The sequence below is a fragment of the Melozone crissalis genome, unplaced genomic scaffold, assembly GCF_028551555.1.
Source record: "Melozone crissalis strain CALT ecotype California unplaced genomic scaffold, PUWL_Pcris_2 ptg000006l_1, whole genome shotgun sequence".
Lineage (NCBI taxonomy): Eukaryota > Metazoa > Chordata > Aves > Passeriformes > Passerellidae > Melozone > Melozone crissalis.
In genome coordinates this window covers 8872501-8892361 of record NW_026535784.1, presented here as the reverse complement: position 1 = coordinate 8892361, position 19861 = coordinate 8872501, and the positions used below count along the sequence as shown (strand labels likewise).

At 36.7% G+C, this 19861-nt stretch overlaps 1 protein-coding gene across 2 annotated transcripts in view; it reads left to right on the top strand.

Moving 5' to 3' along the window:
* CPEB2 (cytoplasmic polyadenylation element binding protein 2) overlaps window positions 1–19861 on the top strand; it is a 51559-nt gene that overhangs the window by 28646 nt on the left and 3052 nt on the right. For both annotated transcript variants that reach the window (XM_054293524.1, XM_054293516.1), the window contains 7 exons: window positions 898–921; window positions 4432–4602; window positions 6195–6284; window positions 11944–12062; window positions 12353–12467; window positions 14251–14432; window positions 18951–19861. The exon at window positions 18951–19861 is cut by the window's right edge and continues 3052 nt beyond it. In XM_054293524.1, coding sequence (XP_054149499.1) covers window positions 898–921; window positions 4432–4602; window positions 6195–6284; window positions 11944–12062; window positions 12353–12467; window positions 14251–14432; window positions 18951–19178 — 929 coding nt within the window. In that variant the 3' untranslated portion in view covers window positions 19179–19861. The remainder of the gene's footprint in view (window positions 1–897; window positions 922–4431; window positions 4603–6194; window positions 6285–11943; window positions 12063–12352; window positions 12468–14250; window positions 14433–18950) is intronic.

The following is a 19861-nucleotide window of genomic DNA, read 5'->3' as shown; positions in this document are numbered from 1 at the left end:
TCTCAGCTACTTAGTCTGTTAAACAGGAATAGAAAATACTCTGTGGAAATGTAACTAAGAAATTGCACAAAGCTAATAGTTTCTGTATTAGTAATCTGTCTATTTTTAGTTTTTAGCCTTCAGGCAGAGAAGCAATCAGTATGGTCTGCTGAACTGTAGCTGCAAGCATGATCTCTTTAAGAGATCATGCAAAAGAATCTTGCAAAACTCAAAAGTTTGGAAAATCTTGGATTTACTTGCAGTCCGTGCGAAATTGTTGCTTTGCCTTTGTGCAGTGTTTTTGATACAATGCTATTTCTTGTGACTTGTGCCCTGATTTCGTTTGCTAGTACAAGGCAGCTTTTGTTTCAAACAAAACCTTGCGGTTAATTTTCTCCTAGGTCTTTTCATGAAAAAGGAAGGTCACGGCTTACAGCATTTGCATTGTCACTGCAAAGGACTGTACAAACTGTTCCATGTGGACCAGGATGTGTCTGTTATTAATTTAACACTTGCTACACGCTTTTTACAGTAGTATTTTCCTTTTTACAGTTTCAATACCATATGTGTGTTATTTAGGCACTTGTGTAAGATAAAAATCACATCTTGAGGATGAATTGCTAAGTTCCCATAATTAATTTGTCCATAATTAACATGAAGTGAAGACCAAGTTTAAAGATGTTGAAATATATGAAAGAATTTTACTTACAGCTGGTGTTAACATCAATTTAGTAGTAAAATAGTATGGTATTTATGTGTGATTTTAATGCAATCTCATCTACAATTATCAGTATCAAGTACAGATGCAGATTTTTGCTTACTACTTACCCACATGGTTCTTTGTATCTTAAATATTTTAGTCTGTGGGCATGATACAGTTATTTGACATTTTACAATTTGTCCTTTGTTTGCATGCAGCGAGGAGTTATGGGCGAAGACGAGGTAATTCACTTCTGTTTGTTACAGTTCAATTAATTCTGATCTGTTACTGATCATTATGATTAATTAATCCAGATTATTGATTGTAATTGCTTATCTGCATGTTAACTTAGTTTGGGGAGGATGGAGGGTGTGAGGGAAGGAGTACAGTCTGGATTGTTATGATCATTGTTCTTTTAGAGTCTGAATTGAAAATCCTTTAATCAGTTAAAAACTGCAGTTCTAATCATGGTTTAGTTCATGCTAATGGCTACTGCTTGCAGTCATTACCCCCTTTAAAAGTATACAGTTTGCTAGTTGTCCTTCTAACTCCTTTTGCTTCTGTAGAAGCAGTAGTGTGCAGAGTAAAAGCAAAAAGCCTTTCTAAACATAGCAAGAAATCTAGTAGACTGCTCTTAGAAGTAGTAAACACGTTTTCATAGTATAAGCCAATATGTATGCACTAACCTTGAAAAGCTCTACTGTTTCAACTGTGCTAGGATGTGATGTGAAGTTCTTATAAAGACCATGTAAAACATGCAAGAACAACGTACCAAGGTCTTTGGTAGCTTCTGGTACTCACCACATACACGAGGTCATGTGTCTGTCTTGGTCTCTGCATTGGTTCATAACCTAGTGCTTGGTAGCCATAATCTGGAGAGGGGTGATGTTGTAGATCTTGGCCAGTGGATGTAACAGTTAGTACAATCATTCTGACAATTCCTGCCAGATTCTGCTTATTTTTTTACTGTTAAAAAACAAAAAGAAGTGTTTAGAAGGGCTAATCCTTTTTATTCATAGTCATCAAGAGAAATGCGAAAGCCTGTTGAAATGGAAAAGCAAATTACCTTTTTGCTTTCTTTATCTGAGAAACATTTAGAAGTGAAGAGGATGGAGAAGAAAGTAATAGGAGTTGCATAGACTATATTACTCTGAAAGTGTTTTTCTATTGTCCTTGATGTCACCTTAGCTCTCACAGGAGCTCCAGTGCTTTTGGCACACCTTTATCCACATTAAACTGAGCTCTCTGGTATCGCTTCAGAACATGTTCTGCTGGTTTTATTTGTAAAGAACAATTCTCATTGTTCTTAGATTTTAACCTGGGTCTGTGGGTACAAATAAGTTATTCTGAGGGTTACTCTAAGACTGTTTTCCCCATGATATACTTGTCTGTATTGTAAGTTTTATTGTCTAAGAAGCACTTCTTATAAACCAAGCTAAATTACAATAATTTTAGATTTAAGATATTGAGAATAACTCTCCTCTATTAGTGGAATGTTTAAAAATTTCCACTTTCAGTTACCTGCAGGTTCCTGCAATATGAGTCTCATTTCTTCCATCATGCACTTCTTCCTGTCACTTTCATTATGGTAACAGCTCCATCTTCTCCATCATTCACTTTAGTAATTCAGAAATTCATTGCATCCAACTTTCTTGGCTGTGCAACCAGATCTTACCACTTGTTCATATACATCTTAAAGATTTGATCATTCTTACTTGTTTTCATAACTAAAATTCATATCTATAGTATGCAGCTGCTACAGTCATAAATTCAGTCTTGCTCCTCTCATGCCTATATAGTTGATATGCAAGAGGAATCTTCTTGCCTGCTTCATCCAGCTATGTTAGCTATGTGTCTCCATTGCTCGCTCACCTTTCTGTCCCATTGAGGGCCAGCTGCATGCTTCCACTTCCTCACTTCCCACAACTCTGCTGATCTGTTGCAGACCTGTTGATTGTGTCCGTACAAGACCAAGCATCTCTTGCTCCCAACTAGTCATTCTCAAACTTACCTATCACCAGTTCTAATGGAAAGGAGGAGCCTGCTGTAGCTTTCTGCATTTGCTGTACTCCTCTTCATTGGATTTCTGCTGAAGACACAGATATGCCACCATAAAAATGATGCAGTTAACATTCTTTGTTACTTGATACAGTGCTGCAGTCCTGCTTTTAATTTTGTGCTCCTCATGATACTTTATGGTATTTGGTTGTTTTATATCATCCTGTTTTATATCGTCCTGTGCTTTCATTCAGGTTTTTTTTTGTTGAGATACCACATCAGTGTCAATAGGCATTACTGTAACATAAGTCATTGGTCAATATTTGCTGTTTTCCACACTTGTCTTTTAAACATCTGGTTCTGAGGCGGTGTTCTGGAAATTAAGGGCTTTCATACTGCTGTCACCCCAGCTGGTCAGCACTGGGTCTGCTGGTATTCCTGCCAGGCTTTACTGCTAATGTTCTCCTGAGCTGGTGAATTAAAGTCTGCAGTATTGCTCACAGCCAAGGTACTGCGGACTCAGCTGTCAGGGACCTACTGATCCTGACTATGGGTTTTCAGTGGGTGAATCTGGAAGAACTTGTCTGTTTAAAATCAAAAACTAGCTTGCTTCCCAGAAGTGTGCTAGGTTGTTTTTTGATTTGGCTGTCTTGCTTCTTTTGGGGAAGCAGTTGATTTAATTAATGATTATTTTTTAAATAAGTGGCTAACAGGGAAAATGGCATTTCAGAAGAAATAGTGATGTGGATCATTTGCTTTGCTTCACAGAGTCTTTCATTTGGGGCTTTTTGCAATTAAAAGACTGAGTTCTGAATTTGAAACTATCATTAATCTTTATGTTGCTGACTAAAGCAATAAAAGATAGAATATGCCAAGATAAATATCCTGGCCTTCTGAATTTTTTTTTGTTCAGAGTTCTACAAAATTTGTAAATATGAAATGGGGAAGAAATATGTGGGACAGAATTACCATATTTTCACTTCCCTCTGCGCTCCAAGTGTCTGTTTGGGTCAGATTGCATTTGCAAAGTCATCCTGTAAACTTCTCAGATTTTGCACTTGCTTTTCAGGGTAACAGTAAACTCACTGGAGTTTACTACATGTTAGGAACTGCCACAAGGCTTCCCTCCAAAACTAGTAAATTGAGAGTGAGAAGAATAAATCAGCATTGTGACTCATTTTTCAAGTGTTACATTTTACACATTTACTAAAATTCTCTTTTGCTTTCTTAGAAATTGAGTGTATTCTTATGTTAGCAGTATCCAATACCTTTAGAAATACATGTTTGAAACTTGTCATAGGGATGTTTGTTTCCCTATTCAATTAAAATTTAAGGAGTTTAGACACACTGTACTTATTCAGGTGGAGGAAATGATCAGTTTAACTTGAAGCTAAACCAAAGGCAAACTAACAAAGCTCACTTAAACAATCTGTAATATTTTCTTTTCATAAATAAGACCCTTTGCTTAAAACAAAATTACCACTTATCTACTGGATGCAGCAGAGCAACTACCATATAATGTAATATGAAGTGTACACTTCGAGTGATGTCAGCTTGCAATCTTGAAATTCCATTTTGAAGTTTAACACATTTTTTCATTCTCCTAATTTTTCTTTACACTAATATGAACGTTTCTAATATCTTGGTGTTTTCATTTTGACTCTCCAGACTGCTATTCCCCATTCCCTAAAATTACAAAGCCACGTACTGCCACAAAATTATTTTAATGTACATTATTATCTTTTCTTTTTAAGGCCGTTCTTCCCTCTTCCCAATAGATGATGGCTTGCTGGATGATGGGCACAGTGATCAAGTTGGAGTCCTGAATTCCCCCACCTGCTATTCAGCTCATCAGAACGGAGAACGAATCGAGCGTTTCTCTCGGAAGGTGTTCGTTGGAGGGCTTCCACCGGATATTGATGAAGGTGAGCTGCCTGGAAACCAAGCACACTACGTTGGGAGGGAGAAACAAAAACAGGCCATGAAAAACCTGACTTGAGTAGTAAAAATAAGCCACTCAGCTTAAAAATAATGTTGTGCAAAAGGCTGTAACTATTTGTTCTTTATGTAAGTTGATGGGTGTGTTGAGCTTATTATCATCTTTTTTGTTTTGGGGTGTTGCAGTTGTTTCTGATTCTGCACTTGCAGATTAGAGTTGCATGTAATGCCTAGAGTGTGTGCTCCTGCTTATCTTGCATATTCCTTTCAAATACATCTTAGCCCTCCTCTATCTGTGCCTGCTATATTCTGTAGTCATGGGAAATTTCCATTTGTAAATGAATTTCATATTCTATTTTACTATTACCTGAAGATCTCAGCAGTGATATAGAAAGGTTAACGTTATTCCTGATGAGAAATAGAAACTTAGGCAGAGGAAGGTCAAGTGGCAGAGCACTCTTGATGCGTTGAAGAGACTGTACTACAGAAACTCAGATTGTTGGCCAGCTGAAATGGCTTTGTACACCAGTGGTGATTTGAAGTAATTGTGCTGTTTAATATGAGGTTTCTCCTGTGCAGATAAATGTAAATTGCATGTTAACTTTCTAGTATAAGTGGAAGTTCTATTAGGAGGTTCATGGTAATCCTAGAATAACATGCAAACCGAATAAGCTGACTGCATTTAATTAACTTTCAGACATGGAAAGGCCAGATTTTGGTTCCATTTTCATTGGAATGCCCTCCTATAATCTACTAAGGGATTTATTTTGATGTGCTTCAGCACAGTTGCCTATAACACTAATGCTAAACAAAACCACATGGAAATACATTTTATTTCTCTCCTCCCTGTTTATATGATGATGGCAGGATATGACTGAAAGAAATTGATCGTAGTTGTGTTTGAGTTGCTGCTTTTATATAGTTCAGAGTATTTTTAACCCTTGGCCAAGGCTTTTCCAGTCACTGACGTGTAGGTGTGGCTGGGATAGGAAGAACTCAAAGTTGAGCAAGGGGCATGGTAGATCTTGCAGCAAAGCTGTTCATGGTTGCTGGGAGCACCTCTAAATAGATAATTTCAAATTTCTGTCTCTGATACATGCATAGTGTCTGCTATAGAGCAGATATCCTGTAAATATTTCCTATATGTAGGAAATTGCTAGAATTTTAATTGTGGTGTTACTTGGTATATAAATATCTACTTAAAAAGCTCTGAACTGTACATCACTAAACAGTAAATTTATTTGATTTTATTCAAACCAGGTTGTGATTTGAATTTAGGGAAGTACCACACAAGTTTACACACATGGCTTTAGCTGCCCATATGCTTCTGAAATGCTGCTGGTTTTAAGCAATAAAAACCAAATGTAAGATTAAAAATCACCAGAAATACATTGTATAAATATTAACACTCTGGAAGATGGATCTATTTAAGTCTTTTGTTTATGAAAATTGTAAATTTTGTTTTGTTTTTCTTCCAATGAAATGTCAACTTTTGCTAGAAGCAAGGGTCTTTACTTGATAGTATTTTTCATTGAGTTATGTATTTTCCTTTAATTGCAACTATTTTACATGTTTTTAGATGAAATTACTGCCAGCTTCAGACGATTTGGGCCCTTGGTAGTAGACTGGCCTCACAAAGCAGAGAGCAAGTCCTATTTTCCACCAAAAGGTAAGAGAGTTAGAAGGTTTTGACCTGTTACTGAGTGCCAATCTTGCTCTTGGAAACACTCTCATCTTTTTCCAAAGGGTATAATGTAGAGTCCCTGTGAACACTTAAATCTGTTGGTTCAGTGCAGGTCCAGGTGTGGTTCCTTTACATACTGAGTCTAAAACGTGTTATTTTGTTACTGAGCCTGATCAGGTCAACACTCTGTAGGTTGCATGCATCACTGATCATCACTTCTGTATTTGTATTTCTGTCTAGTTTCCAAAACTGAAATTTGATCAAATTTTTTAAGACAAAATCTTAGATAAATATTTTCCTAGGAGGTTAAAGGCAGGATGCAGAAGGATGTATTTGCTTAAGTGGTCAAGATAATCAAATATGCATCTTTCACTTTTAAGATGAACTTCCTGTTGAAGCTCTAATCTTTTTGTTAAATTGTTAAATATTGATTTTTTTTTCTTTTAAATTATTTCTAGTGTTGCTGTTAGATTATATTTTTACTATTACTTACAAAGTGTTGGAAAAACTGTTCTGTAGATCAAGTAGTTAAGTCACTAGGATATCTCTGTATATGTACAGTCGTGTATTGTTACATATAAAATAAATGCAGACGTGTGATCCAGACATGAAAGCAAAGCAGAAATTATTGATTTTGTAGAGAATGCAGCAATTCATTCCTTCTGTGGAAGTGACAAATGTAGGTATAGTTCTTTTGTAAACTGATTATTTATCTGTGCATCTGTGCTGGGGAAAAGACAGGATTATTATCCCCGATGGGCCCTCTAAAGAGTGGGAAATGGAATTGAAAGCATTTGAATAGCATTTATGAATGCTACATGGAAATTTTAAGACAAAAAAAGAGACTTTGGCTTTCTTCATTGTCAGCCCAGCCCACAAAGCTACTGTCAAGTTAAATTTGATTATCTTAGACTGCATCTCTCTTCATGAATTACCAAGAGAAATTCCCAAGGAATTCTTTGAAGAAGATGCATCTTACAGAGTCTGTGATGAATATATAGAAGACAGAAGATGTAATATATTCCTACCTGAAAGGAATGGATTCTGGCATTCGTTTCCAAGGAGATAGTCCTGTCTCAGCATCTGAACATCTTAAGGATGTATTTTCAGCCTTCCTTATTTGATAAAGCTTTTTCATATAGTTGGGTTGTTTATAATTACTGCAGTAAGAAAAAAATCCAAACTGTGTTGTAAGTAGAGCTTCTTAAAGGCAGAGAAAATACAAATAGAAGAACTTCAGTGTATTGATCTAATTAATTCAGGAAACACTTGCAACCTAAATGCTAAGTTGATTTCCCATGGTTAACTGATCCTTACTTGAAAAATAAAAGCATTTAGTGTTCTATCTTAACATTTCAGCCGAACTTTTAGTTTGCTGAATTATTCAGTATTTTTTGTACGTAGCCTAACACATTTACAATACAGTGTCAATTTCTCTTTGTAAATACTCTTGAAACACACAACTGCTGAGTGTTACTGTGTACATATCTCTTTTAGTCAAAGCAATACATATGACCCATAATTATTTTGTAGAAGAATTTCATTAAAAATTGTCTTTCATTGGTATTACTTGTGTGAACAGACAAGAACCATTTATACATACATTAATAAGATATCTGAAATGGCTAAGGATAGGCAAAAAAAAGCTTTGAGATTAGTCAGTGATTGCCAGTTGAGAAATACATACTATATTAGTTCAGAGAATTAATGTTTTTTATTATTTTCAGTCTCCATTTTCTAAATTGTTATTCTGCATGAAATTAATTTGGTGTCAATATTTTTCTTTGTTCATTTTCATTAGAGACTTGCTATAGTATTGCTTTCCAAAGACATCTCAGAATTAGGCCATTCTGGACTAATTCATGTAACTCTTCTCTGTGATGAAGAGATGAAGCCTGTAAGCCTGTTTTGTTTTGGGTTGTTTTTTTTTTTAGCTTTTTTTTTTTTGTTACTGTTCAGTTTTCCAGACTGTGCTTCCTTCCAAGCTCTCTGCTTACAGAAGGTCCTGAGGGAAGGCCAAGTTCATAATAAGTGTTTCCTTGCTGAAAGAAATTCAGAAAGTGTCTTGATCCATCAAGGCTGGCTGCCTCCTGAGAAACACCAACTGCTTGTTCTTAACTAATTACATTTTGTGGTGGTTCACCACAAAATTAGATCGAAACATAACAGGAATTTTTACAACTTCACACTGATCTTACAAGGAAGTTCTGTTCTGAAAAAAAACCTCAGTTCAGCTCAAAGTACAAAGTCTGTGAGAGTGATCTGCCAACTGCGATGCAGAATTCCTTCCTTTCTGACTTGCCACTGTTTATCATAACTCATGTTATTACGTAGTTGGCAAATACACTTATTTGTGAAACAATACACATGTCCAAAGTAACTTGCTCTGGGTTGAGGACTCCTCCTTCTGATAATGAAGCTCACAAAGAAATGGTGCCATAAAGATATGGAAATTCAAAAAATGCCTTCCAAAATACATCCAGTTGTTTGTGACCTCTGTACTATTTATAGGCTGTCTCAGAGGATAATCTGATTTAAACAGGACAATGTCCCCAGTCTTATTCTAACTGATTGTTTCTGCTGCCTTGTATGACAACAGTTGTGCAGTTACTTCTTTCTTCAAGGTTCCCACTTGCTAACTCAGAGCTGACTAGCTGAAAAACTCAAGTTGGAAATGTTCTGCTTCTAGTTTCAGAAGCAAAACCCCAGGTCCATACAAATTCTGTTGAACTTGTTACCTGCTACTTTGATCACACTGGATAGGATCAAACTCAGGATTCAGGCAAGTAACTGTAGGTATCTTCATATGTGATTAGTGTCTAAGCTTCCTTTAATCAATGTGAATCTGGCCAGTACAGCCAGTGAAGTATAGAGGACAATTCAGGTCACTGTAACATGAGCACATTGAGTTTGATTCATTTACCCAGACTGAGGGTATCTAAAAGACTGGATACATGGGTCTCACAAATATAGTCCAGCACCACATTTTTTCACCTTACATGTATTATGGAGTTTATTCTCCATCAAAGATGACTAAAGGAAAAACTGAAAGATGGGTTATATAGATCCATTGTCTGTATTAACCTGCAGCTTGGACTGGTTCTTTCTGATATAAGTTAAGGTGCAGCAGTTTCTAGACAAGAATTGCACTGCACTGAGGCCATTTAGTGCCCTCAGACTGTGGAGGGTGTGTCAGGACAACCAGCCCCAACCCAATATACCACTGCAGTCACTGGCATGGCACTACATGGGCAGTGCCATGCTGGCTTGCACTGATTTTCTTGACTCCTCCTCTAAGCCATTAGTGGCAGGAATTAGCTGAAGGTTGATAAAACTTAAAGCTGCTCTCTGATTTCTACACAGAATATGCATAACAAGAAGCATGTTTTCTCCCTCTGGTAAACTTTCATATTACTTTGAAATAAATAATTCTTTTCCTTGCTAACAAAATCCTGTTAGCATGAATCTAGTCCAGAATGCTTTGCTTTTTATTTGTTCTCTAAATAATTAATACCAAAATAAAATTTTTAATGAATACCATGAAAAATTTTAATCTGGTAGGACTCTTGAATCATCTCAGCTTTTCAAACTTACCTAATGTGCTTTCTGTTCCAGTGCTCACCAGTCCATCTCTTTAGTGAGCATTGTAAATCATTGAAGGTCTAGAGCTGTGTACTGCTCCTTCAGAGGGGAGTAGTGCAGCTGAGTTCATGACACAAGGCTTTCTGAGGCTTTGAACTAAGTGGGGCAAAAAAAGACATGTACATGTTTTTCAGATGAGGTGGAGAAGGCAGTATTAATGTATGTTTTTTCTATTGCTTTCCTTTCCATGTCAGGAGTGGTAGTATGAAGTGACCCTGAGATTAGCTCAGTTGTTTAGAGCATGGTGCTAATAAAAATGGAGGTTGTGGATTCAGTCTCTGCATGGGTTATTTATTTAAGACATGGACTCAGAGATCGTTGTGTCCCATCCAACTCAGAATATTCTGTGAAATCTCCAATAATCTTTATCACTTCTTGAGTTCTTATACGTGAATTTTCTATATTTTTGCTGCAGTTAAGCATGTTAATAGCTACAGACATAGATTATATGGAGGCACTTACCAACCTTGTATATCTGGAACCACATGGCAGTACCTTTGAACTGCATTAGGAGAAGAACTGATGAAAAATCAGTATCTGGAGAATCTTTGTATCTCTGATTCCTTTTACAGTATTGTGCAATTAACCCTCCCTTTGATTAATCAAGTTTTTGCGCGCTCATCATTCTTGTACTGGGCTCTCCATTCAAACTGGAATGTGTGTGGCCTTCTGACCGAGTAAGGACACTCACATGGAGCTTATCTCACCCATGCCAGTTGGCACATGCCCTCATTCACTAAGTTTATAATGGTTAATATGTGGTCTTTAAATTCTGTGATAAATACTGTAATATATTCCCATTAAAACAGATTTTGAATCTAAATTATTGCTTATTGCTGATTAAACTTAAGTTAAACAGGTTGTCATTAAAAAATTACAGTTCAGCAGTGAAGAATAGACTTTACAAGAAAATACTTCAGCCCAAGTCCAGAGATTCCTTATGACATATTTGTTATGAAACTAAGTAAGATAAAAATAAAAATATAGAATACATGAAATCCTGTCATGTGTCCCATTTATGTAGCTATGATGGGACTGTGGTATCAGGGGTAAGAAATAAGGTACAGCTTTGGAAGGACCAGTATGGACCTTACAACTTTTTCTTAAAATCCTGTTCTTGTTCCCAAATGTCTAAAATCAGTTGTGCATTTGTTTTTTAAATCTTACATTGTTAATGCACTGATTCTTTAATGGTCTTCAAGATACACCCTACCACCTTTACCTTGATGACCTGCAGTGTCTGTTTGCAGTAAGTGGCTGCTGATTCGTTAGCTTCTTGCAGAAATACAGCAAGATTTCCAAAAGGCTTGGTAAAGCATCCATGTTCCCTTTTGCCAAGCTCACTCTAGGGCAGCTGCTTCAGCATTTACTTCTCCATCAAAGTCATAAGACGTAACTTTGTGAAAATTCTAAACTTGGTAGTAATCTCAGAAAGAAATGTGAGTTATGGTCGCTTTAAAGTTTGTTTTAGTATACTACCCTAATTATGCTATTGAGGTATTTGTAAAGTAACAAATTCAGTGTATCTCATATTGTAACTGTGAAAGTAATATGTCATGTTCTTTGCTTGTCTGACTGTTTGGTTTTATGTAGCATTAAATAAGCATTTTTTAAATTTTTTTTTTGGTAGTGTTTGAAAGGTTTGCTGGGTCACTTACGTAATAAAATACTTTGATCTAATCTCCAGAATAGAGATTAGTCCTTTGTGCCAAGTCGGATTTTCATTGTATAATGTCCATTGCAGCCAATGAATGATGTTTAGCCTAGACTTACAGTGCATGATAGAGCAGACACGTTTGCTTTTATTTGGTTATTAGTCTCATCTGACAATTACTTTACAGATGGAAGTTCTGTTAATTATGGCAATGTAGTACATAGTTAAAGAAGATGACTAATATGAAAGAATTGGTTTGACTTTCTTTTGTGTAGAAAAATGAGTGGCAAAGATGATTCTGTAAAATAAAGATAGAAAAGCAATCAATTGGTTTGGGTTCTTTTCCAGGTTACGCATTCCTCCTGTTCCAAGAAGAGAGTTCTGTACAGGCCCTGATTGATGCCTGCATTGAAGAAGATGGAAAGCTCTATCTGTGTGTTTCCAGCCCCACTATCAAGGACAAGCCAGTAAGTACCGTCAGTGGCCTGCAGGCTATGGCTGCCATCTGTCTAAAACAGCATTGGAAATTGTGAAGATGAAAAAAAACAAAAGTAAACTACTGTTGGCAGAGCTCAACATCTGGAACACTTGCATTGTTTAAAAATTGTAGTCTTTTGAATTAATAGGATTAAAACAAAGCAACTAGACATGCTACAGTAATTAGGTTATGACTAAAAATTTGTATAGGCTGATGAACATATTTCCACATTGTAGTGAAACCTGAAGTAGGATACTGTTTTCTTTCCCCATTTAATAGGTTCAGATCCGTCCCTGGAATCTAAGTGATAGTGACTTTGTGATGGACGGTTCGCAACCACTTGATCCTCGGAAAACAATTTTTGTTGGAGGAGTCCCTAGACCATTAAGAGCTGGTGAGTAGAATCTGTGGCAATTTTTTAAAGTAAGAAAGTATTAGAAATAATTTGTACTATGCATAATTTTTTGTAGCTAGATATGGATTGAACAGTCTTGGTAGTTTTGACTGCTGTACAATATTCATGTATTCTTGAATTTTTCTACTGTGTAGGTTTGGCCATAAATCACAATTCATCATTGAGATTTGCTGGAAGGTGTTATCTCTTTATAGCTGTAATGTAATCTATGTCACAAGAGGCATAAAACTAAGGGTTTGGTTTTAAAATAATGCTATGGAAACATCTCTGCCCTGCTCCATGACTGTGGAGTGGCATTTGTACCTGCTTGTCATTGTGCATTAGCTACTTTCTGCTGCTGTCAGGTTACACACACAACCAGTGATAGAGTATTTGAACAAGTAGGCGTAGAGGAAAAAGGAAGAAATTGAGAGAGCTAGCACTATCTTTTATGGCACAACATTATATGAGATTGCAGGACTCTTTCTAGACCCTTGCCAGAGGTGTGAAGGAAAAAATAAATATTTCTGTAGCTGTGGAATGGTTGATGTACAGCCTGGATAGTTTGCTTTTTCAGATTGTCTGCAGCAGCCTTTTACAATGTTTTAGGTAGTGTTCTAGAAGTGGGCTGCAGTGGATGTTGGAAGCAGAAGCAAACCATACAGTGGTTGAAATCCCCTTTATTATTAGAATGGCTTCTGGATTTCATTAGTCTTTCATAGCTAGTAATGAATTTTATTCTTAGAGAAAGATGAACTTTTAGATGAAAGATGTAAGAAAACCGAGAAGTAATAGTGCCAATTTGAGATACGAAGGATCTTAAATTTTTCTATCTTGGACCTACAATGCTCAAGCTTTTTTGGTATTTTACTTTTAAGACTCTACTTTTGACTGTAATACAAGCTCTGTAAATGAGTGTAAACACAGTATGTTCCAAGTACAGATTAATTTTTCTTTAAATTCAGTCCAGTGCTCCATATTACTGTGCTGAATGTCTGTGATAAATTTAATGGATGCATTCTTATGCTTAGCTCACAAATGCCCTGTATATGTAAAAATGAAATTTTTATGGCACTGTGAAATAAGAATAATGACTTCACAAAAGCAGTAAAACTTAGGGAGATTCCTCAAACAGCTATTGAACATCAAGGACTGCTGACACCTCTATAACCTATTTCAGAGGGTACTAATTCTGAAAAACCAGTGTTTTCCACCCCAGTGAATTGCAACCGAATTCAGTATAATTTGGCACTCAGAGGATTGCCAAGGTACTTGATCTGTAAAATTTGAAATTTTTGTTTGTCTGTACTTCAGTATCTATGGTAAGTGTAGCACTGTAGAGATAATCAAGTTCTTTGTGGCCGATGAAAAAATGCTAACTACATTTTTAAATTCAAGTAGGAGGTAGAGCATTAGGACAGCCAGAGAACTCTTACCAAGGAATTTGTGGCATGAGGATCTATTTTATACAGCTTACATTCCAATGCCTACCCAAAAACTCTTTTGCTGAAATCCTCTGAAGAAAACTACTCTGGAGTTCTAGTTCCATGTTATCAAGAACATACAATTCCATTGTTCCTTGGATTTATGTACCCACAGTGTGAAAGATCTATCTGCTGGGTAATGAATAGCTTACTCAGTATTATTTCTTTAATATTTTTAATCTTGTTATTACTGTTTCATTGGCTCTTGCAAAATTGATAATTAAAATTAACTTTTCTCGTATTTTTAAAGTTTGTAGTGTAAGAATACTTTGAATAAATGCAGTTTTGTTTCTTAATAGTGGAATTGGCCATGATCATGGACCGTCTCTACGGGGGAGTTTGTTACGCAGGAATTGACACTGACCCTGAGCTGAAATACCCTAAAGGTGCTGGACGTGTTGCTTTTTCCAATCAGCAGAGTTACATTGCTGCCATCAGTGCTCGGTTTGTTCAACTTCAGCATGGCGACATTGATAAACGAGTAAGTTACACAGAAATTTTAAAAAAAGAGTTTTGCTCTGTAAACAAACTTCTCAGAGTGTGGTAGCATTGCATGTGATTTGCTTTCAAGGCAGCTTCTTTATTTTTTTTAGCATTCATGTAACTCCACTACTTTCAGGAGTATGGCTGAATGCCCCCAGACAAACAACATGTTTCCACAGAGCAGCAGTTTGTTCCTTTGACATATGTTGGACCATATGTTCTTCCCATTCTGGAGTTCCTGGTTTTATTGTGTACAGGCAAAGGGCTTGAAAATCTCTCTCCCATATTCTAATGAAACCAAATACTGTGATAATTCCTCTGTCATTCATAAGAAACTCTTGTATTCATTGGCTTCAGATTAGCTTGATACTTACAAACTGCCCTTAATTTCAGCCTTAATTGTCAGTGTTCAGAAAGTTGGTGAGGCTTAACTTAAAATACAAAAGGTCTTACTTTTTCTGTTTTAAAGTCTTCTTAGTACTTAACCAATGCATATTTCTATTTGCTACAGATGCTTATTCCTAGGAAAAGTAAAACTGACTTACATTAAGAAGACTAGTGAACTTCATAACTCCTAATTAGAAGTGTAAGAGTAGCAAAACTGGCATCTAAATTATGTCAGTTTTAAGGGTCACTAGTTTTGATTTCAAGAGCTGCAGAGATAGTCTGGCATTAATAGGTGTTCTTAAAAAAATGAAAAAACTATGGTCTTACAGGAAGAAGGGTCAAGTAAGTAAAGTAGTTCAAGGTCCAGTCTCCTCTACAGATCAAAGACACAAGAAAAAGGTAGTACAGTTAACAGAAGTCTGCTCTGAGGAGGCAGCATGTGCTTCTCTCCTTTCAGATAGGCAGAGTAATTCAGCTTTATGTATGTGTCTCAAATAGCACTTGCCTTATGAGCTGAAATCCCCAAACATGGACCTTCCCAGAGGATGAGTAGGTGTGGATGTGGGTAGTCATCTAGGCTTCAAATTAGATGTGATGGCTACATTTTGGTCATGGGATTGCTATCCTTGTGACTTGCAGCTGTCACTGACTTGTAACTGCTTTTTGGATACTTGCGTAACAGGAAGAAATGGCCTGGCATTGGGTGAGGGGATATAAAACTGTTAAACATCTTGCATTTGAGAATTTGGACAAAATGGGAGTAAGGACCAGGATCCAGAATTTCCTCTAAACAAATGCTAAATGAGTCATTTAGCTTCAGAATTGGGTACTATTTAGTTTCTTTGAGGAACTGTCTAACGGGCATTTGTCTGTGAAGTCGCCTGACTTGAAAATTGAGACATGGAGTTGGTTCCAATACAAATTATATCTCCCTCAAATGTGGGAGAAGTGGACTTGTACCTTGTAAGCCATGGGGAGCTTTTATCTTGGTCTTCTTCTTCCCATGGGAAGCGTGTCCTTTGCAGTAGAGAGGTGTATGGTGGACTGGCAGTGCCATGTTGTAAGAGAAGGCACGATCCTGATTTTGAGGGCTGCAGTTGCACATCCGTTGTTTTGCTGGTTTTGGTTTTTTATGATTGGTCACCAGAGATTTAAAGGGCTCTTTGGATGTCAAGCAGGCATCTGAAATGGCACTGCTTGCTGTTTGCAGAGAAAAGGATGTAGGTTGTTAATGGGTGATGGAACACTGCAGGCCTCTTGGAGCTTGGAAAAAGAAAAACCAACACAAAATCTACTGCAAATGCTGAATCTAAGAAGCACAATATTTGACTTACATCCATTCCATTGAAACTTAATTTATAAAAACAGTACTCAGTGATTTCTTCAATCTCACATTACCAAAAAAAAGAACCAAAACAATCCAAACAACCCCCGCCAAGCATAGTTAGAATCTGGAGATAGCTGTTCGTGGGTTGGAGATGTGGAGGGAAAAAGGCAGGAAGATCTAGGTTTTCTCTTTAAATATCTGAATTCTTAAAGCTTCTTCTTTGAAGTAATTTATGTTCTTTCTTTAGTGTTGCCTTTCTAACACTTGAAAAATTCATCTCTTGACTCAAGTGTTCTCTTAAATTTGGAATTTCCACATTTTTATTACCGTACTCATTTTTTTTCTTATTTTAAAAATGTGTGCTGCTCCTGAGATGTTTCACTGGCAAAATACAGTAGTCCCAAATCTTAACTATTTTAATAAACTTGTCTTTAAGTCCCATGATGGAGAGGGTTTATGAACTTCTTTGTTTACCTGAGAGGAGGGTTAATCTATATTTTTTAAATTATCTTCTTTAATTAAACCATAACGTCAAACCGTATTTATATAATTATGTATATTTATTACCACCCAGTTATTTGCATTACTGAGGAGTCCTAGAGAAGAGCATCATTTTAGGGAACACCTTGAATCTCAGCTGAAAGTATGAAAAAGACTATTTTCAGAAATACTTTTTTACTTCCACTGAGCTTTTACACTAATGCCTTTTCAGACTCTGAAAATACTCTGATATGAGTACTACTGCTGATTTATACATGAGCAAACAGTGAGTTTAAATCTATAAACCACTAGTTTGTAAGTGAGGAAGCTAGGCCTACTTTGGGCACTGCCTTCACCTGAGGTGTTTGTGTACGTTGGCCAGGAAGGTGATAAAGTCTGTATCTCACTGAAATCCTCGAGGCAGAGCCTGTTCTGCCCTTTACCTCAGCATTGCCTTCCATACCAGTTATATCCAGTTTCTCTAGGTCTGCCGTCCTTTCACATTCTTTTCATAACCAGTTTTGTTTGTGTAGAAGTCTTTTTCAATTGCTAAATTTTGCAGTTCACCTGTTTATCCTTCTGAACTTCAATTCAAAGTATTTATAGCATTTTTTTGCACATACCTTTTCCGAACTTAACTGGAAATCTTAGTGCCGCAGTCACTTGACAAACATTGTCTATGATGCTAACTTCTTCCTTAACTAAGTTCTCCGTAGCTTCTCTCCACTTCTTTTGATGTGTAGGTATATTTAGTTTGTCTAACAGATGTTTTTCTTCAGCAAAGTACTCCTCATTCTGTTTTATCATGTATGAAAGGTCAGCTCCAAACATTTCTTTGGAGCTTCAACTCCAAACAATTCATTAAAGTACTGTTAACTTTCATATGCCAGCAGTCTGCATCGACATCATGTAATATTTCCATTCCCCAAAGTGCTTCTCTAATATTTTTGAAATCATCTTCGTACTGATCTTGGTGCATTAGTGCACTGAAGCTTGAAATAAATGCTGCTTCATGCTTTCAGTAATTCTGAGCCACGAACACAGTTACTGCTAAGGTAGCTGTTTATTGGAAAGTGAGTGTAATTGGTGATAAGGCAGGTCATTGTAGTGAAATAAGAAGAAGAGCTCATAATGAATATAGAATACTGGAAGACACTTACTCTGACATTTCTAGGATGGCCTGTACTTCTGAAGCTAAGAACATGAAGCCTGTTCAGCTGTAAAACTTCAGGGCAGGTAGCTGGATATGTAAATTTTTTCCTCTGGAAATACACTGAGAAAAGTAACATTTTAAACTTCTTAGTATTTGAGGAATATTCTGTCTGAGTACAGAGCATACAGTCAATGTCTATATGTGGCAATCTTCAGAAGTATTAGTATCTAAGGATAACAATCTCATGCAGCAGTGAGGAAAATGTGGGATACAACAATACATTCCTTAATGACTGCATCAACTCATTTTGTGTTTTATTATGAAGTACTTCTTCCTGTCTGATCGCAGTCTGAAGCAGCACAGTTCTGCAAAGACATAATGCATATTTACCACTGGACTCCTGCCACTTTTCCATTCTGGCAGTCAGATGAGTTTGGGAGAGAGAAGCTGTGTAAGACAGGTGTTTGTAGCTGTCTGTAGACTTGCAAAATGGTCTTTAAAAAATATTTTCAGAATTATATTGAATACAAATTCCTATACAGTTCAAAGCCACAGAAAGAGAAAGTAATAGATTACCAAAATTGCCAGTGCCAAATTTGATCATATTTTAAAAATAGGGAGTGAGTTTACAGTGAACAGCTCTGCTAAAAGATCTGCATTACAGCCTGCAGAAAATACTTTTAATTTGCATACAAATGTAGTCCATGCAGAGACACTGGTACTTCAAAAAAAAAAAATTTGTATGTTAAAGGGTAGTCTCATATGTTCAGTTACTTTTTTTGCTAAACCACATAGAATTGTCATGTTGACGTCCAGTTAGGAGATCTTTGAGTGATTGTGTTTTCTTCTGCACTGAAATTCATAATGTCATTTGCAAAGAACGCTCTCTCAGGGTAAACTGGCGGAAATTCCTGATGTGGCTGTTTATTACATGCACAGAGTACTTCTAAAGGTCTGCCTTGAGGTGCTCTGCAGTGTAGATGGGTCTGTAGGTGATAAATGATAACGAGTAGTAACTGATCAGTTATATAAAGGCGTTAATACGATTGACTGCAGATTTCAGGGGGTTTTCTGGGGTTCTTTTTTACACCAGAGAAAAATTATTGCCTTCATACAACTTCAAGTAGAAACAGTTATTAATGGGAATTGTTTCTGTTTCGCTCCAACAGGTGGAGGTAAAGCCATACGTGTTGGATGACCAGATGTGTGACGAGTGCCAGGGTGCGCGGTGCGGTGGGAAGTTTGCTCCTTTCTTTTGTGCCAATGTCACTTGCCTGCAGTATTACTGTGAGTTTTGTTGGGCAAATATCCACTCTCGTGCAGGACGTGAATTCCATAAGCCATTGGTAAAGGAGGGGGCTGACCGCCCACGTCAGATCCACTTCCGCTGGAATTAAACATGGTGAACCAGCATCTGCATAAGGAGAGAAGGGTGCATGTGGCTTACTGTGTTTGAAGATACTGACATGCAGAAGAAATAAGTGCATTCTTCTGCTTTTCACCCCAGCTATCAATACATGCATCTTTATCAGCAGCCAAAACACTACAAGCCTCTTGTTTTTCACCAAAACCCTACATCTCAGGCTTACTAATTTTTGTGATATTTTCATGTTAAAATAAAATGTTTTTTTGTATTTTCTCCAAGTTATTTTTATATGTAAAGTTAAAACTAGATATGAGAATGTTTTTGCGTAGGGGCACACAGTCTGCTGCTATATTTAGTGGGTGAAGCGTGCACTTATTTCTAAACATGGGTTTTTAACTTCAAGATCTGCCCCAGTAATTTACCAAAGGTAGCAAAATAGTGAAGATGGAATATGTCTGCTACAAAAGCTTATTTTTATTGTTGTTGCTATTTTCAGTGTATACATAAACTAAAAATTAGGGTTGATTTTTTGCTCTCCATTTTGACTTGCAAGAAATAATACCTCAAGATAATCTGATTTATTAGCTATTTTTAAACATTTTTAATCACAAGCTGTATTAGCTTTGCTGCTATATAGGTGTTATGTGTAATGCCACCTATTAATACGGGATTGAAACGTCTAAGACACACTGCATTACAGATTAAATGCAGGCA